The 25390-nt window shown below is 40.1% G+C and overlaps 1 protein-coding gene across 3 annotated transcripts in view; it reads right to left on the reverse strand.

Moving 5' to 3' along the window:
- The window catches only part of Ino80 (INO80 complex ATPase subunit), a 108044-nt gene that overhangs the window by 50571 nt on the left and 32083 nt on the right, over positions 1-25390 (reverse strand). For all 3 annotated transcript variants that reach the window (XM_052726717.1, XM_052726716.1, XM_052726718.1), the window contains 11 exons: positions 17719-17778; positions 16987-17129; positions 15907-15991; positions 14905-15022; positions 13129-13214; positions 11574-11741; positions 11260-11393; positions 10216-10283; positions 8647-8740; positions 7532-7703; positions 3286-3426 (listed from right to left, as the gene is read on the reverse strand). In XM_052726717.1, the coding sequence (XP_052582677.1) occupies positions 3286-3426; positions 7532-7703; positions 8647-8740; positions 10216-10283; positions 11260-11393; positions 11574-11741; positions 13129-13214; positions 14905-15022; positions 15907-15991; positions 16987-17129; positions 17719-17778 (1269 nt within the window). The remainder of the gene's footprint in view (positions 1-3285; positions 3427-7531; positions 7704-8646; positions 8741-10215; positions 10284-11259; positions 11394-11573; positions 11742-13128; positions 13215-14904; positions 15023-15906; positions 15992-16986; positions 17130-17718; positions 17779-25390) is intronic.

Here is a 25390-nt window from a genome sequence, read left to right on the forward strand (position 1 = left end):
TGGAAACTCAGAAACTAGATGCTCAGAATGAAGGACAATGGAAGATCAGTGACATAGGCAAATGTTCTCCTGCTAAGGACTTGTATCCAGGTGCTCCCAACAGTTTAAAAAGCAAAACATCTTCAGTTATAAACTTACAATGTTGCCAACATCCCATCCTTCCAAGTCCAGTGCTGAATACAAGGCACAATTCTTTTTTTTTTTTAAATGTATGTTTTCTTAACATGTATGCATATGCACTATGTGTGTTCCTGATACCCATGGAGTAAAAAGGGTGTCAGATCCCTTGGAACTAGAATGATCAGTTGTGAGCCACCTTGTGGTACAGGGAATTGAACCTGAGACACAATTTTTTTTAAAAAAATAAGCTTTGGTTATAAAATATCATAGTCTAAGTATGTGAGCAGTATACTTTGGAGGTCCAAAGGAACAAAAAAGTCCATTTCTTCTTAGAATAATCCTACTTCTAAATTAGCTCCATCCTAGATAGTTTGTGCTCATTCTGCAAACCTTGATGGTGTAGAAATAGTAGCAATGAGGCATGACGTACCATTCTTCCCTCCCCACAAATGGAAATGCATCCTGCGTCTAGTCCAGGCATATCCAACCTATGCTTGCAGGCCAGGTGTTCACGGATAGCTACGAAGAAAACCCAACTCTTCTGTACATGACAGCATCATATCACAATGTCAAAAGGTTGTACCCCTTGCAACTCCCACACGCTAATTCCATGCTTTGCTTCATTAACCTCCTAAATTACTGTAGTTGGAGGAGCTGCTTCGTCAAGCATTTAGGGCGTCCTTCCTGACATGTATGTTCCTGCTCTGGCTCTGGGAGCGTGACTGCTCCAAACATTTCTGGGTTTTGGTGAGATGAATGCCCAGGATCTTCCTTACTCTACTAACCCTATAGAACTACTTCTCGCTATTGAGAAACAGTTCCTTCCTTAGTGATGGTTACTCTAGAACACACACCAGGGAAATGACTTCTAGAAGTGGTAGGCCAGTCAAGGCTCCAAGGAAATCAATTTCTCTTTCCTCACCAAATGTTTAAGGTCAGTAGAATGAAAGACATCTCATGAAATAATCACTTTATTCATCCCCAGGACTGAGATGAAAGGTGAAGCCTAGTTAGGTGCACATAAAATATTCAGACATGGTTAGAATCCTCATGTCCTCAAAATCATGGTGTAATTATTCCTGTTTTCAGGTTCAGCACATGCTACATGAGAAAACTCTACAAATATGAGGAGAGAGACTGCATAGGAAGAGAGGGTGGTAAATTTTCTACTGCTCCCTGATGACCACCACACATTTACAGTGATTACAGCTTCTTCAATCAACATTTATTATTCTTTAGAGGAAGAGCACCATCAGACGTGGCAGTTCAGACTTCTGCCTAGCCCCTGTAAAAACACTGTTTTCTTTGCTTTTTTCTCTTCGTTCCCTTGTGAGACAAGGCTGGACTCGAACTTAACAACTCTCTTGCCTTAGCCAACCAAATGTTAGAATGATAGGGATATAAGCCACCATGCTTCAGCCCAAGACTGTTTCTCATATTTTTGTTTGTTTAAATTTCTAATTTTGGGAAGACATTTTTGAGTACAGTTGGTTATAGAGATTTAGGGAGTCTTGAGAGATAAATATTTCTTATGTGCATAAAGACAATTTTTACATACATAATGAGTTAGTGGCTTTTACTGGTTCGATGACACACTAGGAATAGTTTTGGCATTCCTCTCCCAGAAACCTAAGCCTCCTCTCTTAGGAACTTGGTACAGAAGATCAGGTTAAAAGAGAAGGAAACCAACCATGTAACAGTGAAGCCTGAAGGCTGCTTTCCACACAGTACTCGGAGTTAGATACTTTTTATAAAAAAATTCATTTCCCTCAACAACTTCGGTTCTAAGAATGCTCTGGAGCAACAGGATACATACAGATTCCAAAAACTTTTTCCATAAATATACAGCAAACAGGGTTGAGAGCGGCATGGGAATTAGGCTCACACAGCACAGGACCAATAGATAGAAATCTAGGCAGGGAGCAGCCCATGGGACTCAGTACTTCTTTTCTATTCACCTTTCTTTAGACCCTTGATCAGATTCTCTTTTATCTATTCTCATTTAATAAAATATGCAAACTGATAAAAATAATGGCAGACAAATGTTTCCAAGGAAGACCTGAAAGTTTCTTTTTTGGATAGAACTGTGAAAATAGAAGATTTGGGATGAGTGGAGGAACAAGATAAAAACAGAAAAGGGAAAGAGCTCCTTAGCTAACTCTGTTGTCCCAGGAGCAACAGAAAACAGCAAGCTGGGAAAACAGAAGGAAGGTATTCTTTTGTCTAAACACTTAGGTGGGTCACATCACTATTCTGCCTTTCTCCCTTGACATACTTCTTCATGGAATAGGGAGAATTTTTGTCTGACTTTTCTATGATCAATGAAGAGAAGAAAGGAAGTGGAAGAGGGAGACAGAGAACCAAAGGAAACCTCTCAGGGCTGTTTGTCAGTAATCCCGGGAATACTGCTTGAATAAACAGGGTAATGGAAGAGAGCGTGCTCAAAGCTGAAACCACAACAGAAATACCAACACTATCACTCCTCCCTACTGCCCCCGGGAAAAAAGTCTGACTACTGAATGTCAAGTAAGATGCAGCAGTCACTGTTCAGATGGAAAACACCTGAGAAACACAATCCAGGCAAGGCTGTTGAGGAAGTGAGAGAAGAGCAGACTGGGAACTGCCTGATTCTGGAGTGACCATACTGAGATAAGGCCAGATGAACTCTTTTACTAACGAAGCCACCACCCTAACTGAGTTACCATCCTATGACAACCTTAACAAAACATCAAAGCAGGTAACTATGGCTTTTCTCCTGGCCCTGCTGTCTGGGTACTGATCTTCCTGACAGATGGCTTGCACATTACAGTTTATAGCCTCTGACTTAATCAAAAGTAGCAACCACCAACATACAGTAATTCTAAAATCTCTACATTTCAAGGTGAAGTACTATCTTGGAAAAGACAGGATCATGGATGTTCTCCTGCTCTTAAATTTTCTTTTGAAATAGGTCTCAGTATAATTCAGTCTTGCCTTGAACTCTCAAGCCTCCCATGTCTTGGGATCACAAGTGAATAACCATGCCCAGCTCCTTTCCTTTTACAAACTAGAATTGGTATGTTTTGAAGATCCAAACAGCTTAGAAACTACCCCGAGTACTGGTTTTTTTTTTGTTTTTTTTAAACAATATTAACTGTTTCTGTTCTTCCCTCCTGTGAGACTTACTCGTGGACTGGCCACACACAAAAAAGATGGCAGCTCAGTGAGCAGGCAGCAACGAAGCGAGGAGGTAGCTGATCTCCGTTGATGGACGACCTGATCTGAGTAGCCACTCACTGCTTTACAGTGGCTGCTGAAAACAAGAGACTTAAAACAAAAAAAAGTGTTAATGAAGCAGAACAGAAAATGTGTCACACACTGAATATCCAACTTAATGAACGTTTTTCCTGGTCAATACTATTAATTCTAAATAACCTTTAATCAGAACCAAATGTGTAATACATAGTTAAGGCTCATGTTAATTTAAAAATGTGGTTTTATTAGTATACAAAATCAAGTGTCATTTCTAATTTCACTTCCAGAAGAGAAATACTATGTGTGCTAGGTAGCTAGCTGGTTTGTTATGACTATGAATGCAAACTCAAATTACAATGATTAAGACTAGTTTCTTGTAAGATTTCCCTTAAGACAGTGTAGAATCAAGTGCTAATAGTGTCATGTAGTTCTAACAAAGTTGGTTCTTCTTGAGACAGTGTCATACTATGTAGCCTTTGATGGACCAGGCTAGCCTTCAATTCACGGGAGCTCTACCTGCCTCTGCCTCCTGAGTGCTGGATCAAAGGTGTGCACCACCACACCCTGCAAACAGTGATTCTTTTGAGACAGAATTGCACTATGCAACCATATCTGGTCTACACAACTCACTAGGTAGATGAGTGGTCTCAAAGCTTGTGGCAATGCTCCTGTCACTGTTTCTCAAGTGCTAAGAAGATCACAGACATGCACCACCATTCTGATTATTTTTCTTATTTACACAGAGACAGGAATACAAGTGTTCATGAACAGGAAATAGTCTCTTTTTAGCCTCCATTGGACAACTAATTAGAAATGTTAACTGAGATTGGACAGTGTTAGGGCAAGCCTTTAACCAATCCCAGCACTCGGGAGGCAGAGGTAGGTAGATCTCTGTGAGTTTGAGGTCAGCCTGGTCTACAGAGGAAGTTCTAGGACAGTCAGGATGGCTCACAGCATCTTTAACTCCAACTCCAGGCAATCCAACACTCTCTTCTGGTCTCCTCAGGTACCATATACACACTTGGTTCATAGACAAACATGCAGGCAAAATACCCATACACACAGAAATAAATTAATTGGAAAAAAAGAGTTTTCTAGAAAAAAAATAATAATAAAATCGAAGCACTAACAACTGGGTTGGGGATATTGCTAAGTAGGTGTAATGCTTATCCTAGCATGCATGAGGACTTAAATTCAACATGAAGCACTGAGTAAGGGCTGGGTTTAGAGGAAGATTAGATGTTCAAGGTCTACATTCTTGGCTACATAATGAGGTCTAAGCTAACCTGAGCAACATTATTATTTCAAAATAATGTAAATTCTTCAATTATAGTATCAGGGACTAAAGATGTAGCTGAGAGATAGACAGAGTGCTTGCCTACTACCAATAAGGTCCTGGGTTCCACTACAGAGAACAATTAGTGTATTTCTTTATTATTGCAGGGGTTGGCCTGTGTGCACCCAGCATTCTCACTCATGTTCTAGGTGGTCTCAATCTGCAGTCCTCTTGACTGAGCCTCCCAAAAGCTGCGATTGCAGGGGAACACACCACACCCATCTGTTCCCTCAGTGGTTCCTAATCACTTTAGTACAATGGTAGGCACACAGAGCTTTGACAAGCTTAGGCCCACGCAGCTCTGACATGTTTTGCCTTTTCTGTAGATGCTAAGGTCCTTTTAACCCCCACCAAAGACCACTAATCTTTTAATAGCATCTGTGTTCTTTAGCTGGCTGGTCTCTGGAATAAAGTTCACTTGTCTCTTTACATTTTTATCTATTATCACCCGAATGATTAATATGAAAATTATTCAGCTGTCAGCCTGTACTAATAAATGCTGACTAGCTAGGTACACTACCCCTGAGGCTTATTACTAATGTACAGACAAGGGTTAAAAATGAACTTCTAGGGCCAGACGTGGCGGCACGCCTTTAATCCCAGCACTCCGAGGCAGAGGCAGGCAGATCTCTGTGCCTGGTCTACAGAGTGAGTTCCAGGATAGGCTCCAAAGCTACACAGAGAAATCCTGTCTCAAAAAAACAAAAACAAAAACAAAAACAAAACAGAAGCTCTAGGTTGTTTTGTATTGTTTGTTGTTTTCTTGATTTCTCAAAAGTATACTTCCGACATAAACAGTAAGTCCTCTTATCCTCCTGAGCTAGAGAGGAGACCAGACAGGCACAGGCCCACGATCTCTGCTTACTTCAGGAGTAGTTCAGGACTGGTAGTTGGGATACCCACTGGCATTCAGATCATCTCTGGACAAGCAGTTGACATAACATCAACAGATAACTTAATGGCATTTGAACATTTACTGACTTCTAAACAACAGTAACCAAACACTATCTCTATCTCTAAGTCATCTTCATTCTGAATATTCTCCAAGAGCAAAACTCAGCAGAAATCTTTTATTACATTCATAGAATACACAAGGGAATGAACATTTTCTCCAACTTCTTCCTTCCAACAATGTAGTTATTAAGAAAGGGATACAAGCCGGGCGGTGGTGGCGCACGCCTTTAATCCCAGCACTCGGGAGGCAGAGCCAGGCGGATCTCTGTGAGTTCGAGGCCAGCCTGGTCTCCAAAGCGAGTTCCAGGAAAGGCGCAAAGCTACACAGAGAAACCCTGTCTCGAAAAAAACCAAAAAAAAAAAAAAAAAAAAAAAAAGAAAGGGATACAAGGAGCTGGAGAGGAAGCTCAATAGTTAAAAGCTCCAGCTACTCTGCTCTTCCGGAGGACCTGGGTTCAATTCAGAGGCTCATAACTGTCTGTAACTTCAGTCTCAGGGGGTGTGATGCCCTCTTCTGGCCTCCATCAGTACTACATAAATGTGGTATTCAAATGTACATGCAGGCAAAATATACAAATAAATTAAAATTTTAAAAAATGTTTTTAATGGAAGAGATGCCAAAACTCATCATAAGGAATCTTAATAAAATATCAGGCCAGGCATGGAGGCATACACCTTTAATCCCAGCACTTGGGAGACAGAGGCAGGAGGATCTCTGAGTTCAAGGCCAGCCTGGTCTATAGAACAAGTTCCAGAACAGAGATACCTTGAATGGAAAAACAAACAACTCCCCCCTTCAAAAAAACCAAAAATAAATAAAAACCCCATCAGTCCCTTTCTGGAAAAAGTCTATCTAGCAGTAATTCTATTCCTGGGTGGAAATTCCCACATGAGAATATACTGTCATATATATTAGGTATTTTATTGGAAGTCTGTAAGTCAAGATAATTTATATCTAATTCTAGATTTAAAAAAAAAAGCTCATTAGTTTAAAATATTCAATATGTAACCTTTGCTTTACAGAAATCCTGACAACTCCTCAAATACTTTACTGTTTATAATCAATGCAAGGGAAGCAGGGTAGGAGGGTAGGATCAGTGGACATACAACTAGCAACATTATTTCTTTAGTCTATTTTGGCCATCATTTTATTTAAAGAAAACAGTGATCTCACTGATGGAATGGTGGTTACTTGGTTTTAACAAGTTACAGCTTTAGCTAGTCTCTTGTTCTGTGTTCATGCTCTTGACTGCCTCCTCATCCCCCCAGCACGAGCAGTCTGGCTGCCAGAACCACAATATACACACAGTAGTAATAAAGCAAAGCTTTGCTAAAGAGTCTCTTGGCACCATGCAAGCCTCAAGTGAACATAAGCAGGCCAGGAAGAGAGACTCAAGCTGGCTCTGAACGTGTAAACTTTTGCCTTAGCCTCCCAGGCTGCACAGGAGTACATGCAGGCAAAACGCCCATACACATAAAGGATAAACGAAGAATTAAAAAAGAGCAAGCCAAGCCGCTCTTCATCACAACGAAGTTATAAACAAAACATTTACACAGGAAAAATAGACATACAATATAGGTGTAACTCAATACATGGTACAGACCCCCTCAGAACACTGAGGTTCTTGTTTGTTTGCTTTTTGTTGTTTGAGACAGGGTTTCTCTGTGTAGTCTTGGCTGTCCTAGAACTCATTCTGTAGACCAGGCTGGCCTTGAACTCAGGGAGATCTGCCTGCCTCTGCCACCAGAGTGCTGGGATTAAAGGTGTGCACCATCACTGCCTGGGTGAACACTGGGGTTCTTGAGAACACCATTTATTCTTACTAACGCAAAGAAAAAAGAAGTGAGGGCACTAAGTAGACAATTTAAGCACATATAACTCCTTACCTTCAACAAAGGGCAGCTGCAAAGGTTAGGGAAGGAAAGTGGAAAATCAACTCCAAGAAGAAAATCCTTATTTCTCAGATATCTTTGATGGTTCTCCCTGTCTGGCTCTCCCCAAGAGCGCAGCTGATGGAGCCTGTAGGAGGCTTTCAGAGACAGGAAAAGAGCTAACCACCTGAAACAAACCACAGAGATAGGTTCACTCAGTGCTCTTAGGAAATTTGGCAGCTCACAATAAGGACCTATCTCATTATCATACATCATTTGCAAATCTTGAGCATTTAGGAAGCAATTCTTTCTGACCTTCAGATAAAGTCATTACATACTTTTGTTCTATATATTCCTTTACATGATTTGTTTTTAAAGTAAAATGCTCTATACAGCTATAATAAAAAGCAAATAAATAAGAAAAGTACTCAGAAACATTTATCTCAACTTCAAAAACTTTTACCATTAAAAACTATCTTATCAGGAAGACAGTCATTCCTAATGAATTATCTATTTCATTAAAAACAATATAATAGGGGCTAGAGAGATGGCTCAGCAGTTAAGAGCACTGGCTGCTCTTCCACAGGACCCAGGTTCAATTCCCAACACCCACATGGCAGCTCACACCTGTCTGTAACTCCAGACCCAGGAAATACGAATATAAAAATATATATATATGCTGGGTGGTGGTGGCGGTGTACGCCTATATATATATTATATATTAAAAACAATGTAATAAAAATCTGTGAAAGTCATTTTGTAAAGAATAAAAACACACAGCTAAATTTTCCAGAATGCTTGAGGTAATAGTAAGCATATCTATATGCACCTACCTACACACACACACACACAAAAAAAAAAGGATTATAATAATTCTTTTCTATTCGGGGGTGGGACAAGGTTTCATGTAGCACACGCTGCTTCCAACACCCAATCCCCTTGCCTCAGCTTTCTAAGTGCTGGGATTATAGGCATGTATCACCACCATCCCTAGCTCATAAAAAAATTATCAAAAGGGAAAAAAATAGAGGCTCAAATGGCCTAATATTAAATATTTAATTTCGCAGTACTTCATTTTTGTCCCTGCCTATTCCCAACTGCTCTTCTAACACAGTACGCAAACTTCTCACCTGGCCAAAAGTCCCTGAAGCATGAGGTTTGCCATTTCTGCTGGCGAGACATCAATAAATCGAAGGAAAGAAAAACAGCTTCCTTCATTAATACCTGGAAAATCAAAGAACAATGCTGAGCCCGCTAGCAAACCACGAGACAATACTCAACCTGCTGACTTGTTTAGTTCTTAAAAACAAACGGCAAAGACTCTGATCCAGCCAGGATGTCATGTTTGTGTACTATAGCCACAGACAGAAGCCGTACCTGTCAAGTACAGCACATACGGGATGGAGTGCAGATGGCTCATCAGTCACCTTTGGGGGGTTTGGCCTCTGGTGAATTTCTATGATTTGAAGAAAAAGGAAAGGACAGAACAGAAGAGAAAGGTTCTGAACTTTCGCCTTAATATTTTGGACAATGCTCAAGGTCAAGCAGCTTAGGATAAGAAAGAAGAAAGGAATTCTCAATAAAAGCATTAATGTCAAATTTCAAGTGTAAGAAATTCTGTTTTGAGATAAGTTCTCATATAGCCCAAGGGGGGAGTCTCAAACTTGTTATGTACTCAAGGATGACTCTGAACTTCTGATCTTCCTGACTCTCTCTCCTGAATGAAGGGATTACAGATATGTGCCACCAAGCCTGGTTTATTAGGTGTTAGGGATTGAACTAAGAGCTTTGTGCATGTTAAGCAAGCACTCTATCATGCCCAGGCCAATTCTTCTTTTTTTTTTTAAGTTCTCATACTAGGCCAGACTGGCTTCAAACTCATGGCTTCGGTCTCCTGAGTACTGAGATTAGAGGTGAGCCACTGGACCTGGCTTTAAGGAAGAGAAAGTCCTAAGAGACAGGGAGGTATAAAACGGAGAAAGTCACTCTGACTATTTTGTACTGCTTCCTGGTATATCTACAAATAACAGAAAGTAGGTCTTCACAGTGACTCATGCCTTTGATCCCAGCACACGGGAGGCAGAGGCAGGCAGATCACTGAGTTAAAGGCCAGCCTTTTCTACATAGTGAGTTCCAGGACAGCCAGGGTTAGATAGAGAAACCCTGTCTTCTCTAATAAAACAAACACACACATAAAATAAAATAAGAATTACAGAAATTATAGATGAAGATAAACAACTTGTAAATTTTTTTTTTTTAATCTTTCGTTTGAGTGGTACGAAAGCATGTGTGTATACAAGTTCACGTGAGTGTGGGCAAATTGCATGTGCAAAGGTACCTTCCTTGGTGCCTTTCTATCTTTTGAGGCAAGGTCTCTGCCTGAACAAGGTGTTCCTTGATTTGACCAGTTTAGCTAGCCAGCTACTTTAGGGATCCTGTCTCTTCTACCTATGTGCTAGGATTGCAGGAGGGCTACCACTCCCAGCCAGCACTTACCTGGGATCTGGAGTTCTGTACTCTAGTTAGCCCTCACACTAGTGTGGCAAATGCTAATGTTCCATAGTCAAAGCCGCTCCCTAGCCACTAATTTAGCAATTTATCAAGACATCCGAAATTAAAGTCAAAACACTACAGTCACAGGCAAAACAAAGACCATCCTGGTAAATCCCGACACTCCTTTCAAAGATCAAAACTCCTACCTTTTCTGTGGAAGAGAGACTGCTGGATATAGTCTGGTGCAAATGGAGAAAGAAGAACCTTTAACCACCTGTAGAGCAAGTAATTAAAATAAATCTGAAGGGGAGTACAAACACTGGGAAGTTAACTAACCTAGAAGCTCCAAATTAAGGAAAATCTTTTAAGACTATTTCTGCACGTAAGTTTGTCATATTACTATGCAAATCATGACACAAATGCTAGAAAATACAAAACTGTTACAATAATGTAACTCTCTCCTCACTTCACAGACTCTCAACTCTAGTCTGAACAAAAAGGACAACTCTGGTCCATTTCTCTTGCTCAAATCTGTTAAATGACCTTCAATTTTACTTTCATCAGGTCATGTTGATGAATATTTTTATAACGAAAACTTTGAACTTTCAAAGTCCACAGCTTTCAAATGCTGGCATACAGACATCCATTTAAGAGTACAATAAAAAGTCTGAAATCCAGAACTATCCTAACTTAGAGGTATAAGATGGACCACACACCAAGTTTCTGAATGAAATGGTCTCTAGCGTACTAGTTTAGTGACTAATTCAACTTTACCAAATTTATTCCTGCAGACTCTATCAAGAGAATAAATTTAATTAAAAAGCAATCAATTCAGTTCTGCATTAAGTGTGATTCTAAGTCACTTTAACATAATTTAAGTATACCAGGACATTTCTAGTAAATTTACTGTTGACTTTTGGTGCAAATACACATTTGTACATAGGTACATATTCCGATTTAAAAATGGCTAAGGCATTTAAGGCCATCTAATGCAAGCCTTAATAGTGCTCCAACTCCCATCATAAGAGCAATCAGTAGTTGTTCACTATTGGTTTACATATCTCTTTACAGGAAGCTCACACAGTCAACACTAAACTCATCTACTCCACTAAGGACACAGCACTATAGCACGTTGTCTACGACATAAGCATGAGGGTGGGTTCAATCCCTGACACTACTAAATAATATATGTGCCCCTTGAGCCAAATTATAAAAGCACTCAGCATCAACCGGTATCAATATGTGCTCACCTATCTCGTGAATGGTTGAAGACCCTGATCTGTCCATGACGATAGATAAACTTAGAAATTTCATATGGCTTTAGGGAAATATGAAATGGAGACCAAGTTTCTTGCCGTTCAAATAACTCTGGGTGGTTACACACCTAAGGTGAAGGGAAATGGCAGGACAACATTGTCATTTGCAGACATCATTGCTGAGTATTAAACTTCATGAATATTTACCTTCCCATTTTCATCTCTAGAGGTCTATCTGGCATCAAGCCTGGAGCCCTCTCCACAAAGCAGGTTAACAAAACCCACAGAGCAAACGACCTAAGCCTTACCTTCCTGAACTGCATGACGAGATTCATGAGGCTGCTGGTGGTGGTCTGTGCTTGCTGAGTAGAGCCCATAGAAGACTGCAGTAAGTCTTCAATGGAAATTTTATTCTTCAGTGCCTGATATAAGAGCTTTTGTCGGCTGGTCAATTGACAGTACATTAGAATCTCAATCTTAAAAAAAAAAAAATCAGTATAAACTTAAATAAAACAATGTTTCCTTGCCCCACTTGTCACACACACTAGATATCCCCTCTGAATCCTCTTTTCCACTTCTTACAGCACCAACTATCACCCTTCACAGTAATTTACAAAACTACATTTCCAAATATCTCATGTCCATATCTTCAAGTACCAACTGTGAAAGGACTACTCAGTCTACAACAAGCACATGAGTGGTAGGACAAGGGGAAAGAGACCTCTTCTATGACTTACTAAATTGGTTAACAGTATTATCATTCATTCAGTTGGCAAAGATAATAATACCTAATTTAAAAAAAAAAACAACAAATCTACAGAGCATGGAGGTACACAATTTAGGCGCAGTCCCTGGGAGGAAGATGCAAGAGAACCTCTGTGCTCTGGGGCTAGCCTCAGACTGGTCTACAGTGAGACTTTGTCTCCAAGGAAAATAAAATCACTGAGAGATACACATGAAATTTCTTTTTTCCTTTTTTTGGGTTTTTGAGACAGGGTTTCTCTGTATAGCTTTGGAACCTTTCCAGGAACTCACTCTATAGCCAAGGCTGGCCTCAAACTCACAAAGATCCGCCTGGCTCTGCCTCCCAAGTGCTGGGATTAAAGGCATGTTCCACCACCGCCCGGCCACATGAAACTTTTCTAAAAGATTTATTTATTCATTTAAGGTGCACTGGTATTTTGCCTGTATATATTGGGGTGGGGGGAGGCGCTGGGGAAGAGACATGCGGATCCCCCAGAACTTAAGTTACAGACAATTGTGAACTGCCATGTGGGTGGTGGGAATTGAACCCGGGTCCTCTGCAAGAGCAACCAGTGCTCTTAACCACTCAGCCATCTCTCCACCCGCATGAAACTATTTTGAAATAAAATAATTGTGAGACTTGTTTTAGAGTACACCAAAGGTTAGGAATGGTCATTAATCACTGCTGATGCTGTACCATGGGTACAAGTGGAGTCATGACATTATTCTGTTTTTGTAATGGTTCAAATTCTCAATAAAAGTACAGCTAGGCATGAGGGCTCATGCATATAATCTCAGCAGGCAGCCAAAAGGGTAAGGCAGGACTGTTCAGAGTTTGAGATCACCCTATTCTACATCAGTTCCAGGCCAGCCTAGCTTACAGTGTAAGACCTTATATAAAAATAAAACAAAACAAACCCAAATTCGGGTAGGTGGGTAACAAAAGGAAAAGAATGTTATTTGCCTTGCTTAGGTCCCCTGTGACCATTCAAGTTCAAATATCTCAATCAAATTAATTACCTTTCATATAAATATATGCCAAGGAAATTTCCTGCCAAGAACCCTAAGTTGGTACCACCTGAGGCTCAAACTCATTAAAAATAAGATTTTATTTCTTACCTTGTCAGACAATTCATTTTCTACATCTTTTTTGATTCTTCTCAGCATAAATGGTTTCAGGATCATGTGTAAGCGAGAGAGTTGATCTGAAACAGGAAGTCCACAAATAATACACGGTACACTGATATAAGACAGTCAAAGTAAACATCATGTTCCTCCCTCCAAACCCTCCAAGTGCCACTGGGCTCAATGATTTTCTGGAAGGATGAAACTTCAAAGAAGAAGAACAAGCATCTTGTTTAGGCTCTATTTACATAGAAACTACTTTCAGAGCATATCTGGAAAACTGTATCAATAAAAAGGTTTTCACAAAGATCTAAAGAAAGCTAGAAAAGACTCCCAGTGTGTACTAGTTATTTTGTCAATTTGACACAATGGAGACACCTGGGAAGATCGAACTTCAACTGAGGAATTCGTTCCCATCAGACTTGATTGGACAAGCCTGGGAGGCATTTTCTTTCCGTGGGTGCGTGTGTTTGTTTTTTCTGGGACGGGGTCTCACTATGTAACGCTAGCTGTCCTGGAACTCATTCTGTAGACCAGGCTAACCCCGAACTCACAGAAATCTGCCTGTCTCTGCCTAATTAATTCAGGAGGACCCAGTCAACTGTGGGCAGTGCCACCCCTGGGCAGGTAGTCCTGAGTAGTACAAGAAAGCAGGCTGAACAACCCATGGAAGCAAGCCAGAAAGCAGTTTTCTTCCATGGTCTCTGCTTCAAGCTCCCTGCTTCTGCTCCTGTTCTAACTTCTAGGATGGTCTAAGATTGGGATGTGTAACCCAAAAGAACCCTTTCTCCCCAAACTAGGTCACAGTGTTTGCCCAAAATTATCTCTAAAGAAATGTCAAAAAATTAACAACTTCTTCAAATCACTTGAAGAATTTATTTTACTACATGCAAGTCTGAGCACCATGTGCGTATGCAGTGCTTAATGTGGTCACGAGACGGTGTCATATCCCAAGTGACTGGAGTAACATATGCTGGGAGCTGCCATGTGGGTATTGGAAATTGAACCTGGATCCTCTGGAAAACTCAGTGCTCACTGAGCCATCTCTCCAGACCCTACTTAATTATTCTTACAATTAGTAGATGTGAAGTTATGTTTACACAATAAGCAACTTGGCATGTTCTCAATACTAGGCAAATAGTACAAAACTATTTTGACAAGCCAGGTTAAAAATGTCTGCAACAGAGCTGGGCGGTGGTGTCATATGCCTTTAATCCCAGCACTTGGGAGGTGAAGCCAGGCAGATCTCTGTGAGTTCTAGGCCAGCTTGGTCTACAGAGCGAGATCCAGGACAGGCACCAAAGCAAACCAAAAAAAAAAAAGGTCTGCAACAGAAACAAATCCTAGGGCTCATAAAATGGCTCATTGGATGAAGATGCTTGCCAAGCAAGCCTGGTAAACCTGAGTTTGATCTCCAGAACCCATACAAAGGTAAAATGAAGAAGAGAACAACTCCACAGTTGCCCTCTGACCTCCACAAGCTCACCGTGGCATGCACCCTCCCACCCAATACTAAGTAAAATTAAAAGAAAAAATAAAGAAATCCTAAGTACATGGTTGCCCATACTAATATATTGAAAACAAAGTTCAGATCCAGATGTGGTGGCTCACACCTGTAATCCCAGCACTTGGGAAACTGAAACAGGAAATGTCTAAGTTTGAAGCCCAACTTCATAGCGAATTCCAGGACAGTCTAGGCCATAGTGTGAAACCTGGGTCACAGAATCTTAAAATTCCACACACAAAAGAGAAAGGCATAGTAGTACTTACTCTCATCAATAGCAGATTTGTTTTCAGCATGACTTTCAATGTCCTTGGAAAACCATTCATTAAATTCTTCGTGTGAATCAAATAATGTTGGCATAATGAAATGCAGCAGAGCCCAGAGCTTCAAACAAAGGAAAAATATTAAACAGATAATAGTGTCATAAAATGATGCTATGTGACTACAGATTAAGGTTTGGGGAATGAAGTAACAAATGAACGCATGTACGTGAGGCAGAAAGAATAAATGAATCTAAACACTTGCTCAATGAACCCGCTACGATTAGGTGTTGTAACAAAAAATTATGACTTCTCAAGTAATCGAAAACTAAAAGCTTAATAATATAAATACTGCTCAGCTTTTGTAGTAGTATAGATGGCATTTTTAAAGACGACAGTCAAAAAGCTGATTCCATAGCTGAACACAGTTTTGTTGTAGTATAACTAGCTGTCAATAACCCTAAAGAAGGAGCCACAGAATTACAGCCTGTGAGGCTACTGGTTGACTATGTACTTTCATGAATGAAGTTTTATGGGAACATAGCCAGAGCCATTCATTTCTACCCTATTTATGAGTTTCCATATTATATAGGCAAAAACAAGCAGTTAACAGTGAATGTATTGTCTACAAAATGTTAAATACGATGATTCTAAAAAAGAATCGGGGTTGGGGATTTAGCTCAGTGGTAGAGCGCTTGCCTAGCAAGCACAAGGCCCTGGGTTCCGTCCTCAGCTTGGTTTTAGAGAATATTAGCTTCTGATTCTAGAGTAAAAACTTACCCGTATTAGATGAGCAACATTTCCTAATGTGCTCAATATTCATTAAAGAAACAAAAAGGGACACTGTAATTAACAAAGAGTAAGAAAGTGAGAATGGTGCCGACAAGATACTTAGGAAGACTCAAAGTCTTCTATGGCAGTGAATATCATTTGTACAGAATGGTAGGAGGCCATCGTGGCTACAGGGGTCTTAAGAAGATATAAACGGTGATCCTGATTAGTGCCTACCTCTGCCATGGTATTCTGAATGGGGGTTCCAGTTAACAAAAGCCGATTCCGACACTGGAATTGTAAGAGAATCTTCCAACGAACACTGTTCAAGAAAATGAGTTACAAATTCCAAGTTGGCAATAAGTCTTTCTGTAATTATCTTGAGTCAATATTTCTAAAAATACTTTTCAAACAACTTAAGAATCATATACTGTATCATGCACACAATAAAAATATATTTTAACAAAGATGAAGATAAAAATCCCAGAACTGAGACTCATCAATACCAATGGTATGAATGCTTAGAAAAAAAAACCCCTCAAACAGGTGAAGTGGGTGACCTTTCTAGCTTTATCTTCTCCTGCTGTTCTTGCCTTTAAAACACACACACACACACACACACACACACCCCATAAGGCAGTTACTTAGAAACCACTTATCCGAAACACAAAGTGTCAAAAGTATTAATCTTTGCCTTCTCAGCTCATCTGGTGGAGCAATGAAATAAGTGCTGGCTGGAAGAGAAGTCTTCACTCCTCTTAGCCACAGGCAGGTCCTTCCTCAACAACAATGCCCTCCACAGACTGGGACTTTCCACTTGCCCATTCCATGGACTTCTAAGAGAAGTTCTGCAGGTTCACCAAGTAAAATTATATAGCCAAGCACTATTCTATTTTAGTTTGAGAATCTTTACACATGTAACTTAAAATAAAAAGACTTTTTGAGGTCTAATAACCATGCAACTGGGGGGGAGGGTGATAAAAAAGTGATAATCTCTAATGCCCCTTGAGTAACATTCTACTTGCTGCTTGGAATTCTTGTATAAAGTAATCCCACAGAAAAGGCCAAGTTCCCTTTTCCTATAGAATTTTCCTTAGCAACAAAAGTCAAAACTGAAGAGATTGAGAAAAATCTATATATTCTAAGCATGATATTTGAGTGTCAAAGAAAAATACATCAAGTAAGAATTTCTGCATTCTGGTCAGGCAAACTATTGAGGCACAAACCATGCTATGTTATATTCTGAAATTTTTGGCCTTTGCTGATTCTATGTGGAGACTCCCACCCATGAAGGCTAGTTTCTAATATGCATGTTACCTGGAACTACTCTTCAGCGCCTGAGCTTCATCCAGTACCATGTACTGCCATTTGACCCGCTGGAAATACTTGACATCCTGTACTACCAGCTGGTAGCTAGTGATGACCACATGGAAGGGGGCATCCTGAGTATACAAGGTCTTCTACAAATGTAAGAGGGGAAATATGGAAAATGATATGTAAACATTGTCAAACAAGTATTTTCAATGTCTGTATGTATAAATAGGAATAAGCACATATCCACGTGGAGGTCAAACAACAATTTTCCAGAGTTGGCTCTGCCCTCCCACTGTTGGTTTCAGGGACTGAACAAATATCATCAAGCTGGCATGGCACGCACTGAACCATCTCTCTAGGCAACATAACCATTCTCAATAAGGTAAAAAAGGAAGCCTAGTGTAGTAGTGCAACCTTTAATCCCAGCACTGGCGAGACAGAGGCAGAAGGATCTCCACCTCCACCACACACAGCCTCACATAAATTTTTTAAAAAAGTAAATCTTAAAGAAAAAAGGTCTTTCTTCATACTGGACTATAAGTAAAAATGACTGCCTGTACAGGAAAAACAATGTATCTAAAGAAAAATATATTTGTCCCATATCCAGAAATGTAGATTTTATAAACATGAGGACTTATTCAAATCAAAGAGAACTGAGAGAGAAGAGGGGGGGAGGGAGAGAGGAACGGGGAGGAGGAAAGGGAAGGGGGAGACAGAGAGAGAAACTGAAGTTACCTGACTCCAGAATCTCCGGATGACTTTTCTATCATGAGGATTTCCCCAATATGGTAGCACCTGGAAAATGGATCAATACATACATTATTTTCTTTGGTAATAAACTGTAAACATTATCAATAAATGTTATTCTGAATGATTTAATAAAAAAACTAATAAAAGGGGCATTGCTTTACCAATTCTACTAACCAAATAGAAACACATACACAATGTATCTTTTTTAAAATATCAGAGATACTGAAGCAATGGAAAATTACAGAGCCAAGGACCAGAAAAAGTGGTAAAGCCTATTAGCATGTGGTATACTTTCTCTATGCAGCACTGATAGATTCCAAAAGTTCCAGCTGAGAGAATAAAAAGCTTAGCAGAGATTTTTTAAAAGGACATGTAGGGGAGCTAGAGAGACAGCTCCTGTTACTACTGTGGAGGACTTAGGTTAAGTTCCCAGCACCCACATGGTGGGTCACAACCATCAACAACTCCAATTCCAAGTGATCCAATACTCTCTTCTGACCTCTGAGAGTAAACACATACATGGAGGTAAAACACACATAAAATGAAATTAATAGCCAGGTGGTAGTGGCGCACACCTTTAATCCTGGCACTCAGGAGGCAGTGGCAGGAGGATCTCTGTGAGTTCAAGGCCAGCCTGATTTACAGAGCTAGATCCAGGACAGCCAAGGATACACAAAGAAATCCTGCCTCAAAAAGCCAAAACCAAACCAAACCAAAATAAAATAAAAGAGAATAAATCTAAAAAATTAAAAAAAAGAGATGTAGAGCCAAGGATAAACACACAAACAAACAAACTATAGTTCAAGTCGGCGTATTCTGGTAACTTAACTACTCACACTCCTGGCTCTAAACTATAACTCAAGGATTATGTATGAGTATTAAAATCCTTGAATTATCTCATGCTCTGATTAAATTAAGAAAACACTGAATTACTTATGTGCCAGAGGGGCAACAATACTAGTAGGGAAAAATAAATAAGTAGACAGACAAACAAACAAACAATAAATAAATGCTGGACATATAGGTACTAAGACAGCTTGCCTAGCACACATGAAGCCAGGGCATGGAAAGTGGAGGCAGAAGAATCAAAACTAGTCATTCTCAATTACAGAGTGAATCTGAGGCCAGCCTGGGCTGCAAGTGATACTATCTTTTTTTTTTTTTTTGATTTTTCGAGACAGGGTTTCTCTGTGTAGTTTTGCGCCTTTCCTGGATCTCTCTCTGTAGACCAGGCTGGCCTTGAACTCACAAAGATCTGCCTGCCTCTGCCTCCCAAGTGCTGGGATTAAAGGTGTGTGCCACCACCGCCCGGCTAAGTGATACTACCTTAAAAACAAATCAACCTTCCCTGCCTATATATATCTATATATCTATATATATCTATATATAGATATATAGATATATCTATATATAGATATATATATATCTATATATATCTCCTATGTGGAAGAAAAGAGTACGTCTACAATATCTGTAGAAATTTTACTATACACTCTGACACAGGATTGAGCAATAATAATCAAACGTTCGAAAAGTAACACTGAAAACTAATGTGAAAAATTACAGAAACAAACCCAAAGAAGATTGAGATAATGAGAAGATGAGGATTGAGCTTTTACCAATGTTAAAGCATCCAGGTGTTACATGCCTGTAATCCTAAAACTGAGCAAGCTGAGGCAGGAGAATCATAAGTTTGAGGTCATCAGAGATTACCTAGCCAGACTCTATTTCAAATAGACAACCTAAAATACACGGTGCTTTCTCTCAGGTTTTCTACTAAAAAATAAAATAAACTGGCAATCAGTGAGATGACTCAGTGGGTAAAGGTGCTTGTCACTCAAGTCTGGCCATATGAACTCAATCTCTACAAGCCAAAATGGAAAAAGAAATGTAATTCCTAAAAGTGGTCCTCTGACCTACACACACACTAAAGTCCTATGCATGCAAGACCACACACGAATAATAAATAATAAATACGATGGATATGATCATACACACCCGTAATCCTAATACTCATGAAGCCAAAGCTCATCTAGGCAATAGAGCTACGTAGTGGTTAACAGCACTTGCTCCTCTTGAAGACCCAGCTTCAGTTCCTAGCACCCACATGGCGGTTCACAACCTCTATAACTATTCTCAAGGAATCCAATATCCTCTTCTAACTTCCACAGACACCAGACATGCACATGGTACACAGAAGTACATGCAGGTAAAACACTCACACACATGCAGTAAATTAAATGAAAAAAAAAAATTAAGATAGAAAAGCACTACATAAAAAAAAATCAGAAGAAAACTAGACTAGATATACCAGAAAAATTATTTTAAATCAAAAAGTCTTAAAACAATTTTATAATAATAAAAGATTTAGGGCATGGTGATGCAAGCATTTAATCCCAGGATGTGGAGGCAGAGGCAGGAGGATCTCATGAGTTTAAAGCAAGTATGGTCTACAAAGTGAGTTCCAGGACAGCCAAGGAAGGCTACAAAGAGAAACCCAGTCTCAGAACAACGAAGGACGGAATGAATGAATGAATGAATGAATGAATGAATGAATGAATAAATAAATAAATAAATAAATAAATAAATAAATAAATAAATAAATAAGGTTCCGTTCAGCAGGGAGGTAAAGTAAGTAATTATATATTTCTATATACATTAAGACTTTTAAGAGTAAATAAAGTTAAAAGCTAAAGCTAGAAGCAAAACAGACATATAGTAGCTGTGGTAGATTATAACATACCTTTCTCTCTCTCAGTGGATACATCAGGCAGATGTATAGGAGAGAGAGAAGAAGCTAAACAAGTCATCTGACTTTGTTTCCTGACCTATCAACAAACAGAATACTGAACTGAACAACTGCAGAACACCTAAATTCTCAAACATGGTCAGGACATATGGAAATTGACCATATGCTACACCATAAAACCAAGACATTTTAAAGGAGTAACATAATAATATCACATGTCCTCTTGCCACAATGGGCTCAAGCTATGGAGTAGTAACAGGAAAGACACATAAAAAGGCCTTTACTACTTGAAAATGAGCTATACTTTTAAACAACTCATGAACCAAAGGACGACAGTGGAAGTTAGGTATAATTTTAACATGTGACACATCGCAGCTCTGGATGCCAGGCATGGTGGCACACACCTTTGATCTCAGCACTTAGGAGGCAGAGGCAGGCAGATCTCTGAGTTTCAGGATAGTCAGAGCTAGAATGTAAGACCATGTCTCAAAACAAACTGTTGTGGCTGACTAAAGCCATGGTTAGAAATCTGTGATCCCCTCAAACACATATCCATACAGATGATGGTCAACAACATTAAGTTCCAGGTCACAACAGTTGAAAGAAGTTTAGAAGCAGAGAAATAAAGAAGACAGAGCAGAAACAATAAAGCAGGGGAAGAAAAAAAACCCGAAAGAACGAAAAATAATGCAAATAACTACTTAAAATGCAAATCATGGGGCTTGAGAGATAGCTCAGAGCACTGACTGTTCTCCCAGAGGGCCCAGGTCCAATTCCCAGCACCCACATGACAGCTCAAAACTGTCTGTAACTCCAGTTCCAAAGAACCTTACACCCTCACCCAGACACACAGGCAGGCAAAACACTAATGCACATAAAATAAAAATAAATTATTTAAAAAAATACAAATCACATTTTATGAGAAAAATAAAGAAATTGGGGGGAGTAGAGATCCTAGTCAGAACCATACACATTTTCCAAACACCTACACCAAATATACTGAGGTTCCAGATGTCGGCATCACGATCTATGGATCTCATATACTCTAACTATAAACCTGAGGAGAACCTCTATCTAATAGAGAAGTAAACATGTTTTCAACAATCTAAGGGAATGACAATCAAAACAATCAATGACACTAGGGTCAGCAAATCTTTTGTAAAGTCTAAGCTTTGTAGTCCATATGGTCTCTGTCAAAACAACTATACTGTTTGAATCCATAAATAACACATACAACAGTGTGGCTGGATTCCAAAAGATACATATTTGATTTCTATGTCCTATATTACAAAGTATTTTCAAATCAATAATTTCAAGCTGTTCAATCTAGTGTTAGCTCCCAGACCACATAAAGAGTAGGCTTCTAAATAACTTGAATGATCCAGTAATTCAATTCAGGCATATGGCCTGAAGTAATGAAAACAAGACACGCATTCAAACAAAAGCCTACACAACCAACACCACCACCACCAACACCCCCCCAACCCCCCACCCCCGACAGGGTTTCTCTGTGTAGCCCTGGCAGTCCTGGAACTCACTCTGTAGACTAGGCTGCCCTGGAACTCAGAGATCCACCTGCCTCTGCCTCCCGATTGCTGGGATTAAAGGTGTTCAACATCACCTCCCGGTATGGACAGGGTTTAAGGGTAGGGTGAGGACTATAGGGATGAGAGCAGCGATGGCCACACAACATTGTGAATGGACTTAAAGCACTAAACCATACACTTACATGGCTATGAGGGTAGGTTTTTTTATCACACTCATTTTACATATATGTGAATATGCAGATATGCATGTGTACATACTCAAGATGTGCCACAGAGCACAGGCAGAAGTCAAAGGACCACATGCAGAATTTGGTTCTCTCCCCTGGCATCTGGTACTGGGGCCAGAATTCAGGTCTCCAGGCTTGGTGGGTGCCTCCATTCCTTGGGCCATTCTACCTTCCCTGAATAAGGTAGTTTTTGGATGACTATCTGTCTGACTTTTTTTTTTTTTTTTTTGGTTTTTCAAGACAGGGTTTCTCTGTGTAGCTTTGCGCCTTTCCTGGAACTCACTTGGTAGCCCAGGCTGGCCTCGAACTCACAGAGATCCGCCTGGCTCTGCCTCCCGAGTGCTGGGATTAAAGGCGTGCGCCACCACCGCCCGGCTCTGTCTGACTTTTTGAGACTGAGTCTTGCTATGTAGTCCTGGCTGGCCAGGAATGTGCAACGTAGATCAGAGTGGCCTTGAATGTGTGGCAATCCTCCTTTCTGAACCTTCTGAGTACTGAGAGGACAAGTACATACCATTCTCTTGGTAAAATAGTAAATTTTTGTGTTATGAATATTTTATAATATAAAAAAGTTAGAACAGAAAATCCAACAGAGGACACTTAAAACATGGCCCACAGATTCTATTTTACCACATCTACACCAGTGTTAAAATAAAATTCAGGGCTGGAGAGATGGCTCAGAGGTTAAGAGCACTGGCTGTTCTTCTAGAGGTCATGAGTTCAATTCCCAGCAACCACATGGTGGCTCACAACCATCTGTAATGAGATCTGGTACTCTCTTCTGGCGTGCAGGCACAACACTGTATACATAATAAATAAATCTTTAAAAAAATTCAATAAACAAATAAACAAGATGGAAATTGAATATGCACATAAAAGCTCGGTTCTAGGCATTAAAGCAAAGGAAAGATATGAAGATTTAAAATAACATCACATTGCCATCTCTTGGCTGCTGTGGGATGTTCTGTATGGCAAATGTGTTGCTCTGATTGGTCAATAAATAAATCACTGATTGGCCAGTGGCTAGGCAGGAAGTGTAGGCGGGACAAGGAGGAGAATAAAGCTGGGAAGTGGAAGACTGAGTCAGAGAGACACTGCCAGCCGCCATGATGACAAACAGCATGTGAAGATGCCGGTAAGCCATGAGCCACGTGGCAAGGTATAGATTAATAGAAATGGATTAATTTAAGCTGTAAGAACAGTTAGCAAGAAGCCTGCCATGGTCATACAGTTTGTAAGCAATATAAGTCTCTGTGTTTACTTGGTCGGGTCTGAGAGGCTGTGGGACTGGCAGGTGAGAGAGATTTGCCTTGACTGTGGGCCAGGCAGGAAAACTCTAACTACACTTGGCCAGTGGAGGAACTGCAAAAAAACCTCCAGTGGCTGGGTAGAAATTAAAGATTTTAACATTGTATTCAACATGTATCTAGCCATAATTTGAAAACAAGAAAAGCCAGAAAACTATTTCCATTTTTCATATGCCCAACAATTCATGAAAAAATTTCAATTAAGCCAATCTCATATTCTAAGGGAGCTGAAAATGATTACGCAAATTAAGAGCTACTTTTCTGATCTCTTATTTTAGATTACATTTTAAATGTGAGTATTTGCCTGCATGTGTATCTGTGGACCACATGTATGCAGTGCCTGCAGAGGCCTGAAGAGGGCATCAGATCTCCAGGGAATGGCATTAAGACAGCTGTGAACTGCTATGTGGGGGCTGGTAATCAACTCTGGGTACTCTGGTAGATCACCCAGTGCTCTTAGCCACTGAGCCATCTTCTCAAGTCCTGATATCCTTTTTAAACACTTTCTACATGACAGGTGGTGGTGGTGCACACCACTGAGCCCAGCACTCGGGAGACAGAGGCAGGCGGATCTCTCTGAGTTGGACAACAGCTTGGTCTATCAACAAAGATAGTTCTAGGACAGCCAAGGCTACACAGAGAAACCCTGTCTTGAAAAACAAAAAACAAACCAGGCACAGCCTTGAGGCAGGGGAAGGGGCTTGGACCTGCTTCTACTGAATGTACGAGGCTCTGCTGACTCCCCATGAGAAGCCTTATCTTCTTGGAGAGAATGGGAGGTGTGTTGGAGGGGGAAGGCTGGAGGGGTGGGAGGAGGGAAGAGGGGGATATGTGACTGGTATATAAAATGAATACAAAAATTTCTTAAAAAAAAAAAAAAAAAGAGAGTTCGAGGCCAGCCTGGGCTACCAAGTGAGTTCCAGGACAGGCGCAAAGCTACACAGAGAAACCCTGTCTCGAAAAACCAAAAAGAGAGAAACAAAAAAAACCCCATGTTCTATATCAACAATTCAGTAAGAAAAGGAATATAGCCAAAAAAACTGCACGATGCTAAGAAATCCCAGTTATGTTCCTCTATCTTACGAAGCATTAAGACAGAAAAATATTTGCCTCATCTCTGCCCTTCTTGCAGCAATGTATGGAGCCCATTAAAATTATAAAGTATTCAACTCAGAGATAGTATTTCTTGATCCATAATTCATAAAATCTTTACTAATATGCAACTTCATGTTCAATGCATCCTTTCAGGGACAGAACACAGCTAATTCATTACCCACCCATTCTAACTACAAGTAATATAATCAACCCCACTCATTTTTCTATATTTCTACAATATTACACACACACACACACACACACACACACACACATACACACACACACACACACACACACACACACACACACACACACACACACACACACACACAAAACCAAACCAAACCAAAACAAAACTGTTTTGTTCTTTGTTTGGGGGAAAGGGGTTTTGAGAAAGGGTTTCATGTAGCCCAGGCTAGTCTTGAACTCTCTATACAGCCAAGGCTGGCACTGAATTCTTATCTTCCCACTTCTGCCTCACATGTAATGAAATCAAGAGGTATGAGTCACCATGTTCAGCGTAAAAACTGTTTGCACTGTGTCTACGTTAGACCTAATCTGTTGTAACACACCTCTTGATTCTTTTTAAGACAGGGTTTCATGCTGGTCTGAAACCTGCTCTATAGCTGAGGATGCTGTTTTCATACTCCTTCTTCTACCTTCTACGTGCGAGGTTATAGGTTTTGCCACCACCGCCACCAGTTTTATGCAGTGTTGTGGGTCCAGTCT

This window comes from Peromyscus californicus, unplaced genomic scaffold, assembly GCF_007827085.1.
Source record: "Peromyscus californicus insignis strain IS unplaced genomic scaffold, ASM782708v3 Scaffold_7__1_contigs__length_154581171, whole genome shotgun sequence".
In the NCBI taxonomy this organism is placed as follows: domain Eukaryota; kingdom Metazoa; phylum Chordata; class Mammalia; order Rodentia; family Cricetidae; genus Peromyscus; species Peromyscus californicus.